The following is a 21,319-nucleotide window of genomic DNA, read 5'->3' on the forward strand; positions in this document are numbered from 1 at the left end:
GTCTCCTCTGTGTCTGACACTGTAATTAAGACAGACTAGGCTGTGACTACATTTCTACATGGGTCAGAATTAGTGCAATTGCCTAAGGAACATCTACAACTGTTACCAGAGGACCTCAAATTTTCTTGTAGGTCTCTGGAAAGCAATTTTAGACAAGATAGGCTTTGCTAATGGCTTAGGTCAGATTCCCCCTTAGACCACAATTGGGCAGATTACATCCAACTAGGTAGTATTGCCATTTTAGAAAGCTGAGATAGAAAGACCACCTCAGGAATAATATAGTCACTCCCGAATGTCCCCAGAGTGGGGAAACGATGATTATGTAGGAAGTATCACTCTTAGAACTGGGCAACTAGGTGTCTTCCCTGGGCCCCACTCTGGCCTTCCTCTGGCCAAACTCCTCTTTACACAGTGAGGAATCATAAAGCCAAGGAGTGTGTCTGCCCTAAGGTCAACCCCTTACGCCCCAACCATCTTTGCCAACAGGTCCTGATTGGGCTTTTTCCTTGGGTATGTTTTCCCCAAAACAGCCATTTCCATATAAACACACCTGGGCCTGAGAAAGTGCCAAGGAGTGGCTATAGGGTAGGCAGGGACTGGGATAGACCATGGAGGTATCCTTGTGCATGCTCACATAGCCCCCAAGGTCAGAGCCACCTATGGGAAGAAAAGCAGGCTGATGCTTGCCTTTTTTCAACAAGGGGTAAGACACAGGCTTGAGCCCTCCATTTGTACTTTTGCCCTGGGCTCTGCAAATGGAAGGAACAGGCCTGTATGGGTAAAAGGGAGTGAGTTGGTTTCCAAGTTAATTAAATCGATTTTGTTAATGCAGCATAACCTACTAGCTCCCTGGTGGAGAGGTTTCTGCAAACCCACCTCTCAAGCAAGTGGTGCGCAAACAGAAGGCCAGTTCATTTGCAATGAGAACCAAGCTGCCAGGCCTGGGATGTTCATGCCAGGTGATCAAATATTTGTTTCCCCAAAGAAATTCTATGTGGAAAGCCAATTTTAATCAGATGTGTTCTTGTTAAATATGGAGTCAGAGGAAGGGGAGTAAAGGAGCAAGGTCCATGCTTCAGGTTGATATCCTCAGATACCCATCTCCAGGTTTGGGTATGCACCTGCTAAGCAGACCTAGTGCTTTCAATGCCAGCTTATCAGTAGCTTCTCTTAAGAATAATGCTAGACACTCACTGACAATTTTCAATCGTTGGATCTTTCATAGACCACCTCCATTTGGGTTATGAATCATAATTCTATTGTCACATATATTAATTTCAATGACTAGTCAAACATTTTTTTCCCCTTTTAGATAAAATTTAAATGCACTCTAGGCTTTGTTTTCCCTCTTTGGAATTCATGTCTGTTAAAGTAAAAATTTCAGTTGATGCTATATTGTACTAGATATCAGTAACAAGCCTGGAAGAAAGTCTAGGGGTCTCCATTGCCCATGAGAAGACTGACAACTTCATTAATCTTTTGAGAGTTATTTCCATCCCTAGCAGAGACCTGGAACAGGGAAACTGAAATATAGATATTTTCAGTTCTTATTAAAATTCCTTACCAGCATTTTTTTAAAACATTCTTGGCTTATGATCTGGAGTAACTTGCTTTGGTAATGGTAAATGATGGTTTCCTATATCCTGGGCTTGAAAGCAAAAATGTAGCAGGCATGGTCTCCAAGCTTCCCATCATCCCTTCCCTGCCAATTCTTCATCCATTATTGCCTTTTCTATATCTCTAACCAAAAAAAAACAAAACAAAACAAAACAAACAAAAAAAAAACAGAGGAAGAGGCATTTTGGAGTGGTTCTCATCCTCATAGACAGGAATAAAAATAGTCTGGCAAATAATATATGTCATGGGATGTCTCCTCACACATCTCCAGCTCAAAGTTTTAAAATGTGTTCTGTTGTGTCTTAAAAGGATCAGAGAGGATGAAATAAAAATGCAGAAAAGATCAGTGTGTGTGTGTGTGTGTGTGTGTGTGTGTGTGTGTGCGCGTGCGTGTGCATGCACATGCATGCACACATTTTGATTTTCTTTGTGGTTGGCACTTCTGGGGATGTATGACAGAGGTTAGATGGCAATTGCAGGCTGATGCTTGCCTTTTTTCAACTAGTGACAAGGAAGAACAGGAGGATGTGGTCTAAAGGACCTGGTGATTAGACATTAGGTGAGTGATTCCAAATTCTGTGAGCCAAATAATATGTTTCTGAATAAATTCAATATTTATGCTGTTTAAATGGACTCAGCACATGTACAAACAGAACAGAAACCCCCACTGTGACTTCTGCTGCGGTATCCACATCCACACGTGGTGAAATTTTGTAGCACACATCTAAAGCTCTCAGAAAACTCTTCCCAGACACTTCCATGCTCCAGATTGTCTCTTGCCTTTATTTATATTGTTCTCTTCTTGCTACCTCTAAGTCTTACTTAGGACTCTTAGGCCACTCTCGGCTTCCCATTTTGCTGCTCAGTGAGGTTGGTCAGAAGCCAGAGTTTAGATAAATGTGCTGCCAGAAAAGGGCTGGTCATGGAGACATGGACCACAAGACCTTGCGATCATCAGCTTAATACAGTCAGGAGAGCATGTGGCCGATGGAAAATGTCCAACAGCTGCAGGAAACAGAGCCCAGAAAACAACAAGAAGCATTTTCAGAAAATATAATCATGCTTCTAGGTTCATCTATGAATGACATTTGCATTCAAATTAATGAAAACACAGAATATGAATTGTTAACAAAGTTTGATATAAATATATTGCAGGATAGGACAGAAGGCAAGAGAGCTAAAATCCTTATGTACTTTAATGTCTAACATTGATGAACAATAGCAGCCTGTGCATAGTATTTAGACATAGGGACCCAGCTCAAGAATAAAGAACTAAGTAGAAAGCAGTTTCCTCTGGAGAGTGGAACAGCGTGCAGGAGAGAACTATAGTTTCAGTGATAAGCTTACTAGTCCCATTCAATTTCTGAAATCACATGCATGTATTAGTCCAACAAAAAAAACATTCTAAGATATTGTCCTTTGGCCAGTTTCATAAAACCATGCATGGGAGTTCAGTATTACTAATGTCTCAGTCCCCTTGTGAAGGCAAAGGATCGCAGCTTCTCCCACCCTGCACACTCCGCAGTTTGGAGCCCTGTATCCTGTGCAATCCAAAAGCACTGTAACTGGGGCAGCACATTCCTCTGGGCTAGAGTGACTGTGAAGCTCCGTTTTCAACATTTCTGGGTTTCAGCGCACACAGACCTCACATACAGGAGATATTATTGAGTATTGTTGAAAGCAGAATTATTAGATAACATTGAAACAATTTGCAATATGAGACAAGCACTTGCAATAAGAAGCTTCGTTTTTAAGGGAACGTACTCCTTCAATTGCAACCGATGACCATAAATTTGCATTCTAATTGAAGAGGAAAACAAAGAGGTGAGACATTAAACAGCCCTTGGTTTGTGAAGATGGGTAATAGACCCTTGGAGTTCATATCATCCCACTTTTGAATTCAGTTGCACTTCTTCATTGTTTATGTGCACATACCTGGCTTCACAGACATCAGAAGAGATTTTTATTTCTCTCTGCTTATCCTTTAGGTGTACACCAGATGCCTTACCTGAAACTTGAACACTAGGGAGAGGCTGCTCCAAACAAAAGTACCCAAAGCTCAGAGCCAGAGAGTTCCCTGGAGACAAAGACTTTTTTTTTTTTTTTTGACAAAGACATTTAAGTCCCTCTTGAAAAAGAGAATTGCAGAATGTGGCAGAGAGTCAGGTACGCACCAGCACCCCACCCCCAGCCCAGAGTAACCAGATTCCTTATCGTCCTTGGGAGAGAGATGCCAAGAGCACTAACTTCAGCCAGGTAAATGATGCTGATTCTAAAGCCTACAGTCTCCGGGCGAAGATTGGACACTTACACCTGCAGAGAGCACTGGTGCTGAGAGCTCAGCTGACCTGCCTGCCAGGCGCTCCCTTCACTGGCTCTGCAGCACCTGTGGCCCAACTCAAGGCCCATTGCCTTTCAGTCCGCCTCCCAGGGTCCTCCAGGCCAGGGTGACAATGGGGAAAGAAGATTCCGTTTGGTGGCCACTGCATCAGTGCTGCCCATGGAATTGTTGGAAACATCCAAGAACTATTACAGCCCAGAGTGGCAGTGAGTAGGGTGAACATACACTCGCACTCATCCTGATAGACTAGAAATCAGAGGGTCCGTGTTCAGTTGTCAGCTCTATGACTTTCCATCTCATAATGTTGGTCTAGTTGTCAACTAGTAAATGTTGGCTACATAGCAAGAGCTCTATAATTGTTTGTTAATGAATGTTTAAATCACTTAAGCTTTTGGGGGCCTCTGTGGCTCTATATTAAACATAAGGAGGTTGGTATGATGGATAATAATGATGCTTACAATATTTACTGAGCACTCACTGCATGCTGGGCCCTGTTGTGAATTAACAAAATCTCTTAGTTGTCACAAGAACCACATTATCTCCTTTTAACATGCAAGGAAATCAGCGCACAGAGTGATTAAGTAACGGACCCAAAGTTACTTGTTAAGTAAGAGGCAGAGCCAGGGTTCAAAACTCCCAAACTTATGTGTTGACCCACTTTGTTTTGTCGACTTCTAGCTGTACTATCACTTTCCCCACTTTATTAACTGTTATTATCCATGGGAAGATATTCAATCTCTTATTCCAATGATCTGTTTTACTTCTCATAGATTGGTCCTCCATGTGTCCATCAATACTTGAGCCTCCAATCATCATGGAAAAGCCTGTGTTTATTAGCTACCTAAAAAAAGAGTAACATCTAATTGACCATACCTTCGGGACACCCACCAGCCAATCAGGAATGAGTATGCAAATTAACACATCAAAGCTGGCTTGTTAATATGCATACACAGGTGCTGCGGGCAGGGCAACAGCACAGGTGTTCCACACCACCCCAGCCACTCAGGGCCTCTGGGGAGTGTGGGAAGGCAGAAAGGCAGCTCTGGCCTGGAGTGAAGGCACTGCCAGCAGCCAAGGGAAGGAAGGCCCATTCTGGCATGAATCTTTGTGCATTGGGACTCTAGTTCAAATATAAGAAACCAGGAATTATACACCTAACTGTGGATAAAGTATTAAGTGGGAAGAAATAGCAAGTTGGATGGCCAAATCACTAACCCAGACTTGCTACAAGCAACCTGAAGGAGATCTAACGAGATCCCGGATCAGGTGGGCACTCAGAAGTGTGCTGCTCAGTCAGCTCTGAGAGCTAAAGTCCTGATATGCAATTTCCCTGAGTAGCGTCCCAGGCCCTGGGCTGATGCAGAGGAGCCTCAGTCACGTGGGAGGAAAAACACTGGACTTGCACTCTGATGGCTGAGTGTAGATCTTTCCAGCTGCATAATCCTAGGCAGGTTTGTTTCCCTCCCGGAGCCTGTCTCCTGTGAAATGGGGATGTGTCAAATACCTCATGGCTTGTCATGAGGACTGAATGGAATGACCTGGGAAAAAACAACACAGAAGACTTGGCACTCAGCGTGTGTCTTCGGACCAACAGCATCAATGTCTCTCAAGAATTTGATGGGAAGACAAATTCTCAGGCCCCATCCAGACTTGCTGAGTTAGAAGCTGCATTTCCCCACCGTTTCCAAGGTAGTGGTCTGCATGTTCAAGTCTGAGAAGCCCTGCTCAGAGGCGTGGAACAAATGCATCCTGTTGTAATTGGGGTTCTGTTTTCCTTTCATATGTTGCTAATGGCATAGAACGTAGAACTGAAAGGGCTGGGACTCCTCAGAGGCTTCCATACCCTCCTGCCCGGCATCCCCATGGTGAGCCAGGTGTGGCCAAGCAGGTTATCCCTGCAGAGGAGTTCCCTTTGCTCAGGAAAGGACCACCTGAGAGAGGCATTGCCTTCTAAAATCCTTGGTCATTTTTGTGGTAGGAGAACCAATAGTATGCAAACCCATGTATATGAAACTGTCCCAGCCTTGGGAAGGATTGGTAAAGTAAATATGAGATTTCATGTAAGTAGCCATCGAGGTGGAGTTGAATCTTTCCTGCTCGGGGCCCCTGAGGACAGCAGCTCAGAGTGGGAGGGCTTCTCTCAGAAATAGACCCCTAATTAGATCCCTACTGTGAGAGAGACATAGTAGGTGCTTCCCGCATAACTGGGCTGAATACTCTATCAGCTGCCGAATTGTTAAAATAATTTTAATACAACTGAGAACCTGTTAAAACACCAGGGGTTGGGCAGAGAGCATGGAAGGACCCTTTACATTTGGCAAGTGATAGGTTCAAGACATACCCCAAAAAAATACTTTAAGCTGCAAGGGTTTGAGAAAACAGCTGAAGAGGACCTCCCCCTGGTGGCCTACTCATCTGAACAGGTTCTGGAGCTCCCAATGAAAGATGCCCTCCTGTGCCCGCAGGAAAGGAGCGTGCTTCTCTCTGAAGACAGAGACACCGCTGAGAGGGACCTGAGTGAGCAGGCCTTTCTGACTTCCCCAGCTGGCCACACTCGCCTCCTGCACTCTGACCTGTCCCTGTTCTACACAGCTGTCCGCTCTCCACCACCCCGAGCACAAAAATGCTCAGGGCTAACTGCTTCTTCGGGTCTTCATGTCCTTAAGGCTCCCCTGTCACCTAACACTTATGCCCAATGCATTTGTATGCTCTGCTCTTGGTAATCTGTCTCTGTCAATTTCATTTCCTGCTCCTAAAAGGGTGGAGGGGAACGTTTCCTTCCTTACATGGACTTAACTCATTTTCCGAGCCCAGACACACACCATCCTTCCTTCTTATCATTTCTCCATCTTCCGTTCTCCTGGTCAAACATTAATTAAGAACCTGTCAAAGTGTTACTGGAAATAGAATGACTCCATTTGTAAATCATTATTTACCCCTCTCCCCCCCAAAATTATTTGGATTTCAAAAGTGTTTTAAATAGATGTCTTACATTTGGTTTGTTTAAGAAACAGTCTGTTCCAGAAAGTCTATGACTAACGAATGAAAAACTAAAACATATTGAGGCAGTATTAGTGCACAGACGTGAGTAATTGTGCATTGTTCTAAAACTTCAAAGGTCAGCGGTCCGAGCTGAGTGGAAGTGGGTCAGGGGAGGGAAAATCTGCCAGGGAGAATGTCTCATTGGAGACTCTCCCAGATGGGTTTCTATGCTCCTCAGAAGCAGGCTGTTCTAAATTTTCTGTTTGTCTTTGCTCCTGCCACAAAGAAAAAGGATGCCATCATTTTTGGAAAGGCCAAAAGCACCCTTTCCTTGGGAAGTGAGCTGCCAAGCACCAACCGCCTGGTACAAGGCATAGATGCCCGGGGCCCGGGAACACAGAGCTGAAGGACAGCTGTGTGTGATGGGATGCAACTGCATTTGTTTAATAAAAAATAATAAATAAATAAATAAATAAATAAATAAATAAATAAATAGTTCTATATGAGTTGGTTTTATTCTACCTCGGAGGTAGGATTATATAAAGCACTCTGACAACAGTGGAAAGTCTGTCAGAAGGTGCCCATACATTTGTATCCACCTATATACATTTTGTTCTAACATATTACATTCTCCCACGATTCAAGCGTGCCTGGCCATGGAGTGAGTCCCCAAGGTCTTTTCAAAGAGACCCAGGGGTTCACCCTGGAGGGAGCAATGAGAGGCCTCGAGGACAAAAGCAGCCTCCTGGAGATGTTTCTAATAAAGTCAAGTCCAACTTTCAGATCATCCCCTGATCCAAGAGGCATGAACTCAAACAAGGCCAACTCCTTGGCAGAGGAAGCTGCCAAAACCAGCCGCCTCCGTGGAGGACAAGCCCTGGCCTGGTTAGACCCAGCAGCGCTGGTGTCCGGGGCGCAGACGGGGCCATCCACACAGACACTGCCAGCCAGTAACAGTAGCATCCTCAGCAGCTGCTGTGGCATCCTCGCAGGTATCAATGGGTGGTCACTCAGTTGGGCAGTGGTAGTGACCGGAGAGAACTTCCCAAGGAGACACAAAAGCGAAAAGAGGAATGCAACTGTCACATCTCAGCTAAGGGTGACTGCTGTGCCCACACGACATAATACCCTTAGGAACGCTGAGAAGTATTTGAGGCAGAATTTGAGAGGGTGAGATTGATGGTAGTAGTGGTGGGGGGAGGGGGTAAGTCCTGCACAGCTGGTTATATCAGAGGCAAAGAAGTATAATTTTGCCGTTGTATGAATTAACTCTTGCTTTCCTCCCCCCACCCCAAGCCTAGTGGGATATGGGAAGGAAAGGATAGAATGGAAAAGCTTAAATATGTGGAAGCATAATATAAATCAGATTCAGCCACCCACGATGCTTATAGAAGGCCCAGATGGAGCACTTTATAACAAGACACCACTTTTTTGTTGGCAGCATTTACTACTTAAACCTATAAATTTATTTATATATTTTTTGTGGTTGGGTTCTATTTGGGGGTGGGGTTGGGGAAGGGAGGGGCAAGGTAAGGGTGTGCTCCCAGGAGGGAGAGCTCCCTATTTTATTTTTAATTCTCTTTCTCCTCCAGATATCATGGCACAGCTTACCTCAGGTATAATGTTATATGTCAACTAGAGGCCCGGTGCATAAATTCGTTCACAGGTGGGGTCCCTTGGCCTGGCCAGCCATCGGGGCTGATAGTGGAGGGGGGAGGGGCTGGCCAGCTGTGGGGGAGGGACTGCGGGAGGTTGGCTGGAGCAGGAGGTTGGCTGGGAGAGCACTGATCACCAGGGGTTAGCTCATACATTGAGCGTCTGCCCCCCTGGTGGTCATTGCATGTCATAGCAACTGGTCGACTGGTTGTTTGGTTGCTTAGGCTTTTATATAGAGACATTATACCTCAGTTCAAATAAATAAATAAGAAAATAAATTTAAAACATTTTTAAAATTGAAATAAAATATTTTTTACAAAAAAAAATCATACTACATAGTATTATCATGTGAAAGGAAAAAAAAAAATCAAACATTCAGCCACCTCGGCTATTGCCCAAACCTCTGCAGCTACAAGGAACCACATGGGTGTCCCAAGCACAGGGCCTGTCATTCTCCAACTGCATTTTCCTTTGAACTTTTCCCAACAGAATAGTCTCAGTCTCATTCGCTTCTTCATTAATGGGTAGCAGCACTTAGTTCAAGATCTATAGTTATGTGAAACGAGGATGATAATAATTCCTATCTCTCAGAAATATAGGGATCAAATGAGAGAAAGAGGCTATACTGTATATACTTATCATTTCTTTCCCTCCCACATCCCCTTCTTAAAGAATCTATCCAGCCCTGGCCTATGTGACTTGGTTGGTTGGGCATCATCCTGTGCACTAAAAGGTTGCTGGTTCAATTCAGGGCACATGTCCAGGTTACAGACTAGATCCTGGTAGGGGGTGTGTGGGATGCAGCTGATCTGTTATGCTCTCACATTGATCTCTCTCTCTCTCTCTCTCTCTCTCTCTCTCTCTCTCTCTCTCTCTCTTTCTCTCTCCTCTCCCTCTCCTTTCCCAGCTCTCTAAAAATCAATAAAATATATATTATTAAAAATAATCTATCCACCACTTCCCCAATCTATAGGGGCCGCCCTACAAACCACACAGCCCTCTTACCTAGCAACAACTGGTTAAATCGCAGGTGGACAGCTGAGCCAGGCTGGATCAGTCGGAATCTCCTCCATAGGAATTTGAAATTTGAGAGACTGAGTCCTGTGCCCTGGAGAACCAAGTTGGAAGTCGATGGAGACTTGGGGTCTAAGCCTACGTTTTGGGGGGGCCATGACTGGTGCGAGCAAATGAGTGAACAGAGAAGCTGGTCTACGGAAGGGAGAATGAAGCGGCCTTGCAAGAGAAGCAGGCAAGACACCACGCAGCACCCAAACGAGGATGTACAAAAGTTCTTGCTGAGGGCTGGTGTTCATCAGAATTCCTTTGGCTTTGGGGCAGGATCCCAATTAAATCTGGCTAAAGCAAAATGGGAACGCATTAGCACACTTAACTGCTACCAGTAAGTCCCTGGCGGGGGGCAGAGCATATCTGGCTTGGAAATCTGTCCTCCTATCTCTGCCTCCCTTGTGCCAGCTGCATTCTCAGGCAGGCGATCCAGCACAGCGGTAAGATGGCAGCCCCACGCTTACTCCCACCAGCTTAATGACTCCCACAGAGAGTCCGCGGCTGCTTATAGTTTCAGCCAGACTCCCAGGGATGGTTCTGATTGGCCTGGTTTGGATCTGATGCTTACCCCTAAACAAACCGCCCTTGCCAAGGGCACGCAAAATTTTCTTTGCTCAGGACTGGGTCACGTGTTCTCTGGAGCGAGGGAGTGTCAGTTTCACCTGATTCAGAGAGATTGAGAGCTGTGGCCAGATCATTTGCCAAAAGAAAATCGGGGGCTGATGATACCAAAAGAATGAGGAAGGCATGTTGGAAGGACTTGAAGAGCTACTCCCAGCTTTTCTCATCATGAACACCAGAGACTGAAAAATAAGAAGTAAACTTCCCCTAGAACGGAAAACCTCTTTTATCTTAAAAATGGTCAGAGTGACCCAAAAAACTTGTAGATATGTGCTCTATACAGCCACTCTCACCCTTGCACAAATATTTATCAAACCCTACCACAAAGAGACAGGTACCTGCTGATGCGTCACTCACTGTCCTGAGGCTCAGCCTCCCCACCCACACGTTCCCTGCCAGGTTCCTGAGTCATCGGGTGCCCCACCCAATGCGATTTTCTCTTCCCACAGTCTCCATGAATCTCGTGGGACAAATGGCAGGCTCTGGGAGCTGAGGGTAAGAGGTGTTTGCCAGAAACAGGAGTGCCTCTCCTGTAAGCAAAGCTAGCGGAAGAGGAAGAGCTGCCTCCAGCGGGAAGGGCGGTAATTATTCACTTTGCAGTTCCTGGGGCACTTGAGATTAAATTCTTCCTTACAAAAAAAAAAAAGCATTCATATGTCACTTTTACCTTTTTCCATTTCTCTATTTATATACATACACACACAAAGAAAAAAGACAAAAGAAAAAAAAAAAACATACTTATCAGCCTTTTAGATCCCAATAGCTCCAGTGTCTCTTCCTGCTTTGAAACCTCACCCTTTCTGCCTCCACTCTCTTTCTCATTCCCCTGGGAGCAGGACTGAGCACCCCTTCCCTGTACTTTCACAGCACGATGCCAATGCCACAGTTTCCGCGCGTCTCACACTGTGTGACGGCTAATGGCGTGTCTGTGCAGCTAGTGCACCAGCTGGTGGGTGCCTCCAAAAGGTCAGGGATGATGCCACGGACTGGCACAGAGATCGTCCTCCACCAGTGCTTAAGTGAGTGAGTGAGAATGAACAGACTACTACAGAGCTCCGGGGTTGAATGTGTGAAAGATCATCTAAATTGGAGTGTTTCCTCGGAGGCAAAGGGACCCTCCATGAAGGAACCGAGAGCCTTTTTCTTCTGAGCATAGTCTTGAGTAGCTTCTCTATCGCAGTTGATTCCAGAGGCTGCTCCTGAGAGCCTAGCAGAGCCGCACTAAAACCACACATGCCGTTTTTCAGTAGTTGTGTAGGATGACAAGGACTTATAATTCACTTCAGGGGAAAGCTACGGCAGCCTAATTACTGTCATAATGCACTCAGTGTTTGGATATAGTATGAAACGTTCATTAAGGTCTTTATAACCAATCTGCAATTAAGTTAGATCCTTACGCAGTGGAGCTGTGTACAATTCAGCAGTATGAAGATCAACAATGACTAATAGCTGCAGCTGACTCCCCGGGTCCGGAATCCTCTACTAAACAATAGGCCATTTGAGTTTCTAGTTGCTATTGGAAGTCATTTAGAGAAGAAGAGCAATATTCCAAAGAATACTAATTTAAAAAATTCACGGTGGCAGAGTGAGAAGAACTCAAATGTGTTTTAGTATGCCTTCACGCCACAGTCCCTGGGAAATAAGAGAGAAGGTTCCTGTTTACCCACCTTCCATTTCATAAATGTTGACTGAGCACCTGTTATGTGCTAGCAACTACCTTCCAGGTGAAGGCGGTGTTTGAAGATGTAAGTAACTGACCCTGAGCATAATGGACTGAAACTCATTGCAAGAAGTACGAATTTCCAACTCCTTATTACTTGTTCAAAATAATGTCTTCCCATGGACCATTCTTAAAATTCTTGTGTTCAAGCAGCACCATCCACTTTAGAGTTTCCACATAAACATCTCATATTGGCAGGATCATCGTGGACCCAATTTTGCAACCAGGAAAGTGAAGGGAAAGATCCAAGATGACACCAATGGCAAGTTATTGGGCCAGGACCCGGACCAAGTTTCCTGGCTCTGAGTCTGGTTCTTTTCCCAGTGATTCCATTTAAACAGGAGGTCAGATTAGTGCAGCTAAAAATGGCTTGGGAATTCAACTCTGGCAGAGACATGTTATCAAGAGTCTTTCTAAAACATGACCTCATTTTATATTTGTTTGGGGCCATAAAGAAATGGAAGGATTGAGACTATGATTTTTGGCCCCCATCCCTTCCTCCAATTATATGTCGTAAGCACTCACAAAGCGCCCCCATTCACAGAACACAGCCGTGCAAAGATGAGGTTGTTTGCCAAACATTGTTGGTGAGTTGGAGGTCTCCCAGGCTGTGCGCTACAAGCTTCAAACAACCACTCATCAGAAATGCACTAGATTTTGAATCTTTGGATGCTTCTTAAGAGCTCAATTGGCTCTTTAGCCTCAGACACAAAAATCAATGACACATGTCCCTGAAGAAACAAAAGCCAAAACACTTTAATCTTTGCCAAGTGAGGATTTTGCTGAAGTGTTCCTCAGAGTGAGGTTGATCTTCAGCATTCTTACATGAGCTTTTAAGCCCTGGTGCAATGGAACTTAGTGACTGGTGACAGAGAGCCCTTCATCTCTGTCCCTCAACCCACTCGCCATTCTGTATTTCGATTAAATGATCTCTAACGGATCCTATCAGTTTACAAGGCCTGGTACATGTAAATAGCACTTACCGGAGCCATTAACTCGTCAGTACCTTTTTGGTGGGTCAATATCTGAGTTGGTGGTTTCTCAAAAGTTACTAAGAGTTGTAAAGAAAGGAAAAAATTTCCAAAGGGTAAGTGATGTCATGCTAAGGACTGATTTGTCTTTTCCTCAAATTCATATGTGGAAGCCCTAGTCACCAGGGCATTTGGAAATGGGGCAGTTGGGAGGTAATTAGGTTTAGATGGGGTCAGCAGGGAGGGGGCCCTCAGGATGTGATCAGTGCCCTTAAGGAGAGACATCAAGAAACGTGATTCCTCCCTCCATCTCTCTCTCCACCTGCCTGCACTTTGAGAAGGCCGTGCAAGGACATAGTGAGAACACTGATGTCTGCAACTCAAGGATGCAGCCCTTACCAGGCACTGAGCCTGCTGACACCTTGATCTTGGACTTCCAGTCCCCAGAACACCGAGAAATAAATTCCTGTTATTTAAGCCATCAACTCTTAAATTTTGCGATGGCAGCCACAGGAAAGGAGATATGTAATACAGTGGAAAGGGATATAATTTAGCACCAGAAAACCTGGCTCACCTCTTTTCCTTGCTTAACCTCTCTGTCTTCCATTCCTTATCTGTAGAATGGGGAAATATGAATAACTCTCCTCACTCCCAATATCACAAAGCTGTTATGAGAATCCAATGAGGAGGTTTATGAAAGTGCTTTGCCAAACTGCTAAAAGAATTGCAGTTCTGCTTTTTTTCTTGAAGATCTTTAGTTTAATGATTCAAACAATGTAGTGTTGGGAACCTGCCACTGAAATGAAATCCAAAAATTGCATAGAAAAAAATAAAAGTGAAAATAAAGTAAGTTAAGAGCACCACAAAATGATTTTGTTTAAAAGTGCTGTAGGGTTGAACACACACATGCTAATAGTTTTAAGTGAATTTTTGTGGTTTGGTTGCTTTAAAAAAATTGACAGCTTTCAAAATTTTGTCTGAGATCCTCTGTTAGCACTCATGAAAAATTATTATAATTCTATTTATCTGTATTATATGATGATACATTTTATTGTATGCATATATTTCTATTTTATAATTATGTAGTATTTCCCATGGTATTTGGGAACTAATTAAATTGATATATCGAATATGACAAGTAATTGGCAAGGTAGGGAAATAAAGTGCTTTGGCCTGAAGTTAAAAATACCTATTTTCAGGCTTGAACTTATCCTATATTATCACAAATGGCTCCTGGTGACAGGAGCTGGTGCTGAAGCCCAACTCTTAAATTTTTTTTTCTGACTTTTTTCTTTTAAGTGTTTTATTTTGGAGGAGATTTGGATTTATAGGAAATTTGTGAAGCTAGTACACAGAGTTTCAACGAACCCCACACCTAGTTTCCCGTTATGAACATCTATCACAATAAATAAGCCAATAATGGTACCTTACCACTAACTGACATCCATACTTTGTTCATATTCCTTTCATTTTTACCTAATTCCCTTTTACAGTTCCAGGATACCACATCACATTTAGCTATCCTGTTTCTGTAAGCTCTTCTTGACTGTGACTTTCTCAGACTTGGCTTGTTTTTGATGACCTTGACTATCTTGAGGAGACCTGATTAGGTATTTGTAGAATGCCCTCAGTTGGAATTTGTTTGATGTTTTCCTCATGACTGGGGTTATGGAATGTTGGGAGGAAGACTCATATAGACATTTTAATTATTTGAATTTAGAAACATTCCAGTGGAGAGTCATGTAACTCTCTGACACTCAAAAAAATATTTTGGCCTGAAGTAGCATGGTCCACAGGGGACAGCTCACAATTGGAAAAATGCTACAAATATAAGAGAATCTTCCAGCAAAGTCTATTCTTCTCCTCATAGGTTTAACTAATTCCAGGATGCCCTGGATTGCCATAGGTCTGTCCATTCTCTTCAATCCTTTATTTCTGAAGATTTTCAACACAATCTTTTATACTAAGTTTCCTGTGGGAAAAAGACTTCCAGTTTTATAAATGGGATTTAATAAGAACACAGTATTCATTTTATAGAAATCCCCTTATAAACAACATGGCTGAACTGCATTAGATATCTGAAACCTTCATCCCATCTTGAACATAAGTGTGTAAGTAAGGGCATGGGTTTTATATGCTGAAGAGAACTCTTGCAACGGTTGCTGACAAGGATTCCTTTACCAGGAGAAGAGTCAAGTTAACGGAGTCTCTCTGGTACCAAGCACCTGGGATGCCATTATGAAATGGAGTGGCAGCTGTGGATCCAGAGCTGGGTCATTCTGGACAGGGTGATACAACGCAGGAGAAACAGTTTAATTGGAGTCTAAGAAATGGGGGGAATTCTGAAATACTCCTCCCAAAAATAACTACCTTATTTTATTTTCCACAAAGATTACGCTGGTTATTAAAAGAGAAAACAATTCTTCAAATATAGAAAAACATATAAACATTATCTAATACACATTATATGTTCTGTCTGTTGGTTGTTTTTTTTTTTTTTGTGTGTGTGTGTGTGTGTGTATGTGTTTTACATTGATGAAAATGCTTTAATATCTGTATTTAGTTATTCAATTTCTTTATAATCCCATCATAGTTTTATGATTCAGCTTTGTGAATAATAATAATAATAGCTTATATGTGTTTTTTATGTTTTATCCCACTTATTCCTATCTGTAAATTTCTTTTTCTATAAGTGAGGAAATTAAGATCTAGAGAAGTTAAATAACTTGCCTAAAAAGGCACAGATAAAGCCAGAATTTGAATTCAAAGCAAGGACTTTTTGGCTCCAAAGTCTCAGCTCCTGCTGGGTTACACTATCTTTATGTCAATAATCTATTTCAAAATGCCATCTGGGAGAATGCCCCTCAATTGGGATTTGTTTGATGTTTTTCTCACAGAAAGTTCAGTATCCATCAAACATTACAAAGTAGACATGCAACTATTTCTCTTAAATTAATTTCATTAGCAAGCCTTTCTTCTCTTAAGCGTGGGGGCCTCACAATTAATTTCTATTCACATGACATGTGTTTAATAATACTTGAAAACAAGGAAGAGGAGGATATATTATTACTACTGATTATTATTGTCAAGGCAACACAAAATCAAACTGTCCTAATTGATCTGAAGTCCAATAGTAAGATAAGGGAAGGCCAGCCATTCAGCAGTTCTGTCACCTGGAACCAGAGCAAGAGTGGCTTGATTCTGTTCTCTATGTTATAAAATATAGTGTGTTAATAGAAAACTTTAGGTATAGGAAGACCAACAGTTCGGAAGATGTTCAGCATTGAAAAGATAATCTGGCCGAAACCGGTTTGGCTCAGTGGTAGAGCGTCGGTCTGCGGACTGAAAGGTCCCGGGTTCGATTCCGGTCAAGGGCATGTACCTTGGTTGCGGGCACATCCCAGTAGAGGGTGTGCAGGAGGCAGCTGGTCGATGTTTCTCTCTCATCGATGTTTCTAGCTCTCTATCTCTCTCCCTTCTTCTCTGTAAAAAAATCAATAAAATATATATTTTAAAAAAAAAAGAAAAGATAATCTGTTGCTCATAGTTCCCAAAAGGAAGAGACAGGACACGCCTCTGGGGGCCACACTGGGAGGTACCATGGTTGTTAGAAGAAAAGGGAAGAACTATGGGTAAGAGCCTTCACTGTAGTTTCCACAGGTGAGCAGGGTAAACAGGCTGAGGATAATTTGAATAATTTGACAAGGCTCTGGGACACAGGGGCTATGCCTAGTTATCACCTGGCCCCTGGCCCTGGGGCGATTGGCACAGGTGGATGTGATAGTGTGATAAAGAAGGTGGCTGGGGTATGGGCTCTGGATTGGTTGGTTTGTATTTAAAAAGACGCATGGGAAATTTGTTTATTGTCTCTAGGAACTGGCTAACCCTGGGAGGTGTAGTCCCTCCAGGGTCAGCAAGACCTTGAGATGTCAAAACATCAGAATACAGAAAATAAAAGACATAGTTAACACATAGAATGGCCAGAGGAGTTATGGCCATTCTAACTTTGGAAAAGCATACAAATCTACCCATAAGTCAGGTAGACATTTCCAAAGCTAATTTCGCTATAAAGAGCTGAGATGGTCTTGTCCTTTAAGGGAACCCCTCATAAGTAGAGGAAAAACAGCAATGACAATTAGATCAAATGCAAATACCTGGGCCTAGATCATCTAAGGAGACTTTATTTATTTTATTTTTTTAAAATATATTTTTATTGATTTTTGTACAGAGAGGAAGGGAGAGAGATAGAGAGTTAGAAACACCGATGAGAGAGAGTCATCAATCAGCTACCTCTTGCACACCCTTACTGGAGATATACCCGCAACTAAGGTACATGCCCTTGACCGGAATCAAACCCGGGACCTTTCAGTCCCCAAGCCGACGCTCTATCCATTGAGCCAAACCGGTTTCGGCCATCTAAGGAGACTTTAAAAACTTGTCACAAGCTGGTGCTTCCCTCTTTACAGGAGGAAAAATCTCACCACACAGAAAGTTTAGTGTCCTTCAAGCATTACAAAGTAGACGTGCAACTATTACTCTTAACTAATCCCAGTGGCTTTCATTAGCAAGCCACTCTCTGTAGTGTAGTGCATGTAGTACACACACACACACACTCTCTCTCTCTCTCACACACACACACACACAAACACACACAAGCAAACACATAGCAATGGTTTGCCTAAATATGAGCTCAGCAACAGACATCACCCACCCCTCCTGCCAACACACTCCATAGCACACATTCTCTCGAGTTTAGTGGGTCTAAGTTGACATGGCTTAATGGGTCTTTTTGTTTTTCTCCGAAGCTTTGAAATACATTCAGACAAAGCAGAGATAGACCTGCCTCTTTTGACCTCAGAGCTTCCTTAATACCAGAAGCAGTATTCTCAAGTCCAAGAGTGCTGTTTTCTTTGTAGTCATGGCAAAATCAAGCACCACATTAGCTCAAGTTTCAGCAAAGACTTTATAATCCTCATTGATGTCTCAAAACCAAAGCCTGATCAAGTCCTTTGGCAAGAAATGTGGGTGTTTGACAAAAAGAAATGGAAGAAGTTGGATATAAGGACATAAGTTTCTGTTAACCGTATTCTGAGTATTTTTCCTTGGTGAAGTCCCCAACCAAACTTGAATAAATTAGGCACAGTGTCGATAGAAGTAAAAGAAGTAATCTGTAAAGAATATTCCAGCAAAATAAGGATCCGTTGAACAGTCAGCTAAATCCTGTCAGAACAGGAGAAAAAAAAAAAAGAGAACGATTAAATGTAAGAATTGACTGTAGTTAATTCTTTCTTTTTTCTCACTGAAAAGAAAACTTAAAGAAGAGCTTACCGGTGCAGCCACACGGAAATGGTAGGCGCTATCAAAGAACGGAGCTACTGGGAGGCTCCAGATGTGCTGGTACCCCTAAATAATGAGTGAAAGAGATCCATTTCATAACCACACTTACTTGGGCTGAGAAAGCATTTCCTTGCCCACTGCAGGAGAGGTGTCTGTGACAACAGCTTTTGTTAAGGATTGTCAGAGCTGCAGCTTCCGGAGGACGCATAGAAGAGGCTTAGCAAAGCCGGGGAACCAGGGTCAGCCAGCAAGGGGAGGCCCTGGCTTGCGGCTCAAGGCCTCGCTCTCTTCGTTGGGAGCAGAGGCTCACCACAGTCCTACACACACGCCTCCTGGATCAGGGGCACGATGCTGAGGAGCCAGAAAACACTTACCTGTGTCATCTCCTGAGAGGCTTCTCCCTGGGGCTGCATCCCTTTGGCTTTCCCTTTCCTCTGGAAACATATATTTCCAAGGGTGACTTTGCACTGGAAGACTATCAATGGCTCAGTTGTGCTTCAAAAAACAAAGGAAATAAAGGGCAAATGGAAAAGCAGTTATCATCTCCTTCCAGGCGACACTTTAATAAGAAGAGGAAGCAGTGCTCGCTTGGGCAGCACCTAGTCTAAAACTGGAACAATACAGAGCAGATTACTCCCAAGGGAAAAAAAAAAGAATAAGAAGAAGGAGAAGGAGAAGGAGAAACATAATGGGAACATAATGTGGAAATCCATTCAAAGCTCAAAATAAGCATCTTATTACCCAGAGCTCACTGATGCCGGTGTGCTAGCTCACATCTCATTATTACAGGAGGAAACTCAATCTCAGGTGACTGCTGCTTTGGACTGGATGTTTGTGTTCTCCCAAATCCAGGTATTGAAATCCTATCCTCCAGGGTGATGGTGTTAGGACAGTGGTCGGCAAACTGCGGCTCTCGAACCACCTGCGACTCTTTGGTCCCTTGAGTGTGGCTCTTCCACAAAATACCAAGGCCTGGGCAAGTCTATTTTGAAGAAGTGACGTTAGAAGAAGTTTCAGTTTAAAAAAACTGGCTCTCAAAAGAAATATCAATCATTGTACTGTTGATATTTGGCTCTGTTGACTAATGAGTTTGCCGACCACTCCTAACAGTTAGGAGGTAGAGCCTTTAGTGATTAGGTCAAAGCGGGAAGTGAAATTTTTTCATGAAAAATTTCATGAAATTTTATAATGCCCTTATAAAAAAGACTCCCGAGAGCACTCTCATTCCTTCTGCCATGTGAAGACACAGCGAGGCGACCATTAATAGCCCGGCAGCAGACACTCACCAGGCACCGAATCTGCCAGTGCCTTGATGTTGGACTGCCCAACCTTCAGGACAGAGAAAAAAAATGTTTATTGTTTAGGCCACCCAGTCTATGGCATTTTTTGTCATAGCAGCCTAAATGGACTAAGACAACTACTGAAATAGTGTTTGACAGTCTCTGAAGCCTAAACCCCCGATTTAAAAATTACACCGACATTAGAATTTCTTCTCTCCGTAGATTTTAAAATAATTTGGAGCTATATTCTTTCCCTTTGCATTGAAACTAACTTGCAACTATCTGAAGTTTCCAGGATTTCAGAGTCTGCAAAAGCGTGATCTGGGTAGCTTTTGTTTGAAGCAGCAAGGCTAACACACACAGGTAGGGGTGTGGGGGTGAGACCCGCTGGACATGAACAGCCTTTAGACCTGTCAGAGTGGAAGAATGGTTCTTCCCTGGAGGCTGGCCCATTCGTCATCACCAAGACCATAAGATTCATCCGTGTTGGGAAACAATCTTTTTGCACAGACAACCTATAATCTCAGTTGAGCATCTAGGTTATTTTTAAATCACCCATATTAGAAAGATGGCCAATTTAGTTGCTCAAGATGGACCTGCTGCCACTTCAGGGGATATACCATGTAAGCTCATTTCCCTCCATGAAGCTAGGAATGAAGAAGGAAACGCCATATCGGGTTACTCGGGGAGTGCTGGAGAATAGGAGTGCATTTAACTCACAAGAATAGCGCATTTAGCTTTCGCTCTGCCTTGACTTATCGTGGGTTCTGGGCCATGAGATATTAGCTGCTTGAAACAGGTCTTTCCGAGGCAAGTGGATGGGGTGAGAGTCATTAGTTCATTATAGAAGCAAGCTGATTGAGAGGAGGCATAGGAAGCCCAAGTGAACCAGAAGAAGAACGAGACTAGGAGGAGGAGGAACAACAGAACTGGGGAAGCAGAGAAAGAAAGGGGAGACAGGGAAAGAGAGAGCAAAGGAAGGGGAGAAGAGAGGAAATGTGGAGGAAGGAGAAAAGGAGAAACTAAAGTCAAGAGATACAAAATGAAAACTATCTATCTTCGTGGTAAGAGGTAGCTTATTGCATACTTTCTGAGCAAAGTGAGTAAAAAAGTCTTAAAGTGCCATAATTAATTGAAATTGATCAGAATAGTTTTGTGATTTTGGAGGAAAGGTAGTCATAATAAGAGCTACCATGTATTGAGTGCTGGCGATGTGCCAGGGAGCGGCAATATTCTTACATATCTCATCTCATTGGGAAGGCGGGGGAAGTATGGCTTAAAAAATGGGCTGAGTTTGAAAGCCCAGCTCCAGCTCTTAGGAGCTCTGAGTTTCATGTTGGTTTTTCTGACCTCTCAAAACCTGTGTTCCCATCTGAAAAACAGATACTAGAAAAACAATACCAACCGTGGAGGATTATTGTGAGGATTATATGACCCGATACTAAAGTGGAGTGTCTAATTTATAGTTTGTGCTCTGCAAATGGTAGTTATTAATCTCACTGTTATTAACAGTGATTCCCACAGCAGCTCTCCTTGTTATGGTATAATGTCAAACTCATTTTATAGATGAGTAAACAGTAGCTCAGAGAGGATAAGTGGCTCCTCCAAGATTAGAGAAGTAGTAAGTGACAGAAACAAATTTGAGCTCTGGTCTGCCCGATTCCAAACTCCGACTCCTTTTTTAAGTCCTCTGAGGAAAGGAGGTGGTGTCTACATTAGCACTGCTACC

The 21,319-nt window shown here is 43.2% G+C and overlaps 1 protein-coding gene across 1 annotated transcript in view; it reads right to left on the bottom strand.

The window, feature by feature from the left end:
* Positions 1–17,651: 17,651 nt before the first annotated feature.
* MYRFL (myelin regulatory factor like) overlaps positions 17,652–21,319 on the bottom strand; it is a 103,731-nt gene continuing 100,063 nt past the window's right edge. Inside the window, exons 23-25 of the mRNA XM_084878931.1 lie at positions 18,685–18,805; positions 18,302–18,376; positions 17,652–18,193 (exon numbers count right to left, since the gene is read on the bottom strand). Of these exons, the coding sequence (XP_084735057.1) occupies positions 18,107–18,193; positions 18,302–18,376; positions 18,685–18,805 (283 nt within the window). The 3' untranslated portion in view covers positions 17,652–18,106. The remainder of the gene's footprint in view (positions 18,194–18,301; positions 18,377–18,684; positions 18,806–21,319) is intronic.

The sequence above is a fragment of the Pipistrellus hanaki genome (genome assembly GCF_964339955.1).
Source record: "Pipistrellus hanaki genome assembly, chromosome: 3".
NCBI lineage: Eukaryota > Metazoa > Chordata > Mammalia > Chiroptera > Vespertilionidae > Pipistrellus > Pipistrellus hanaki.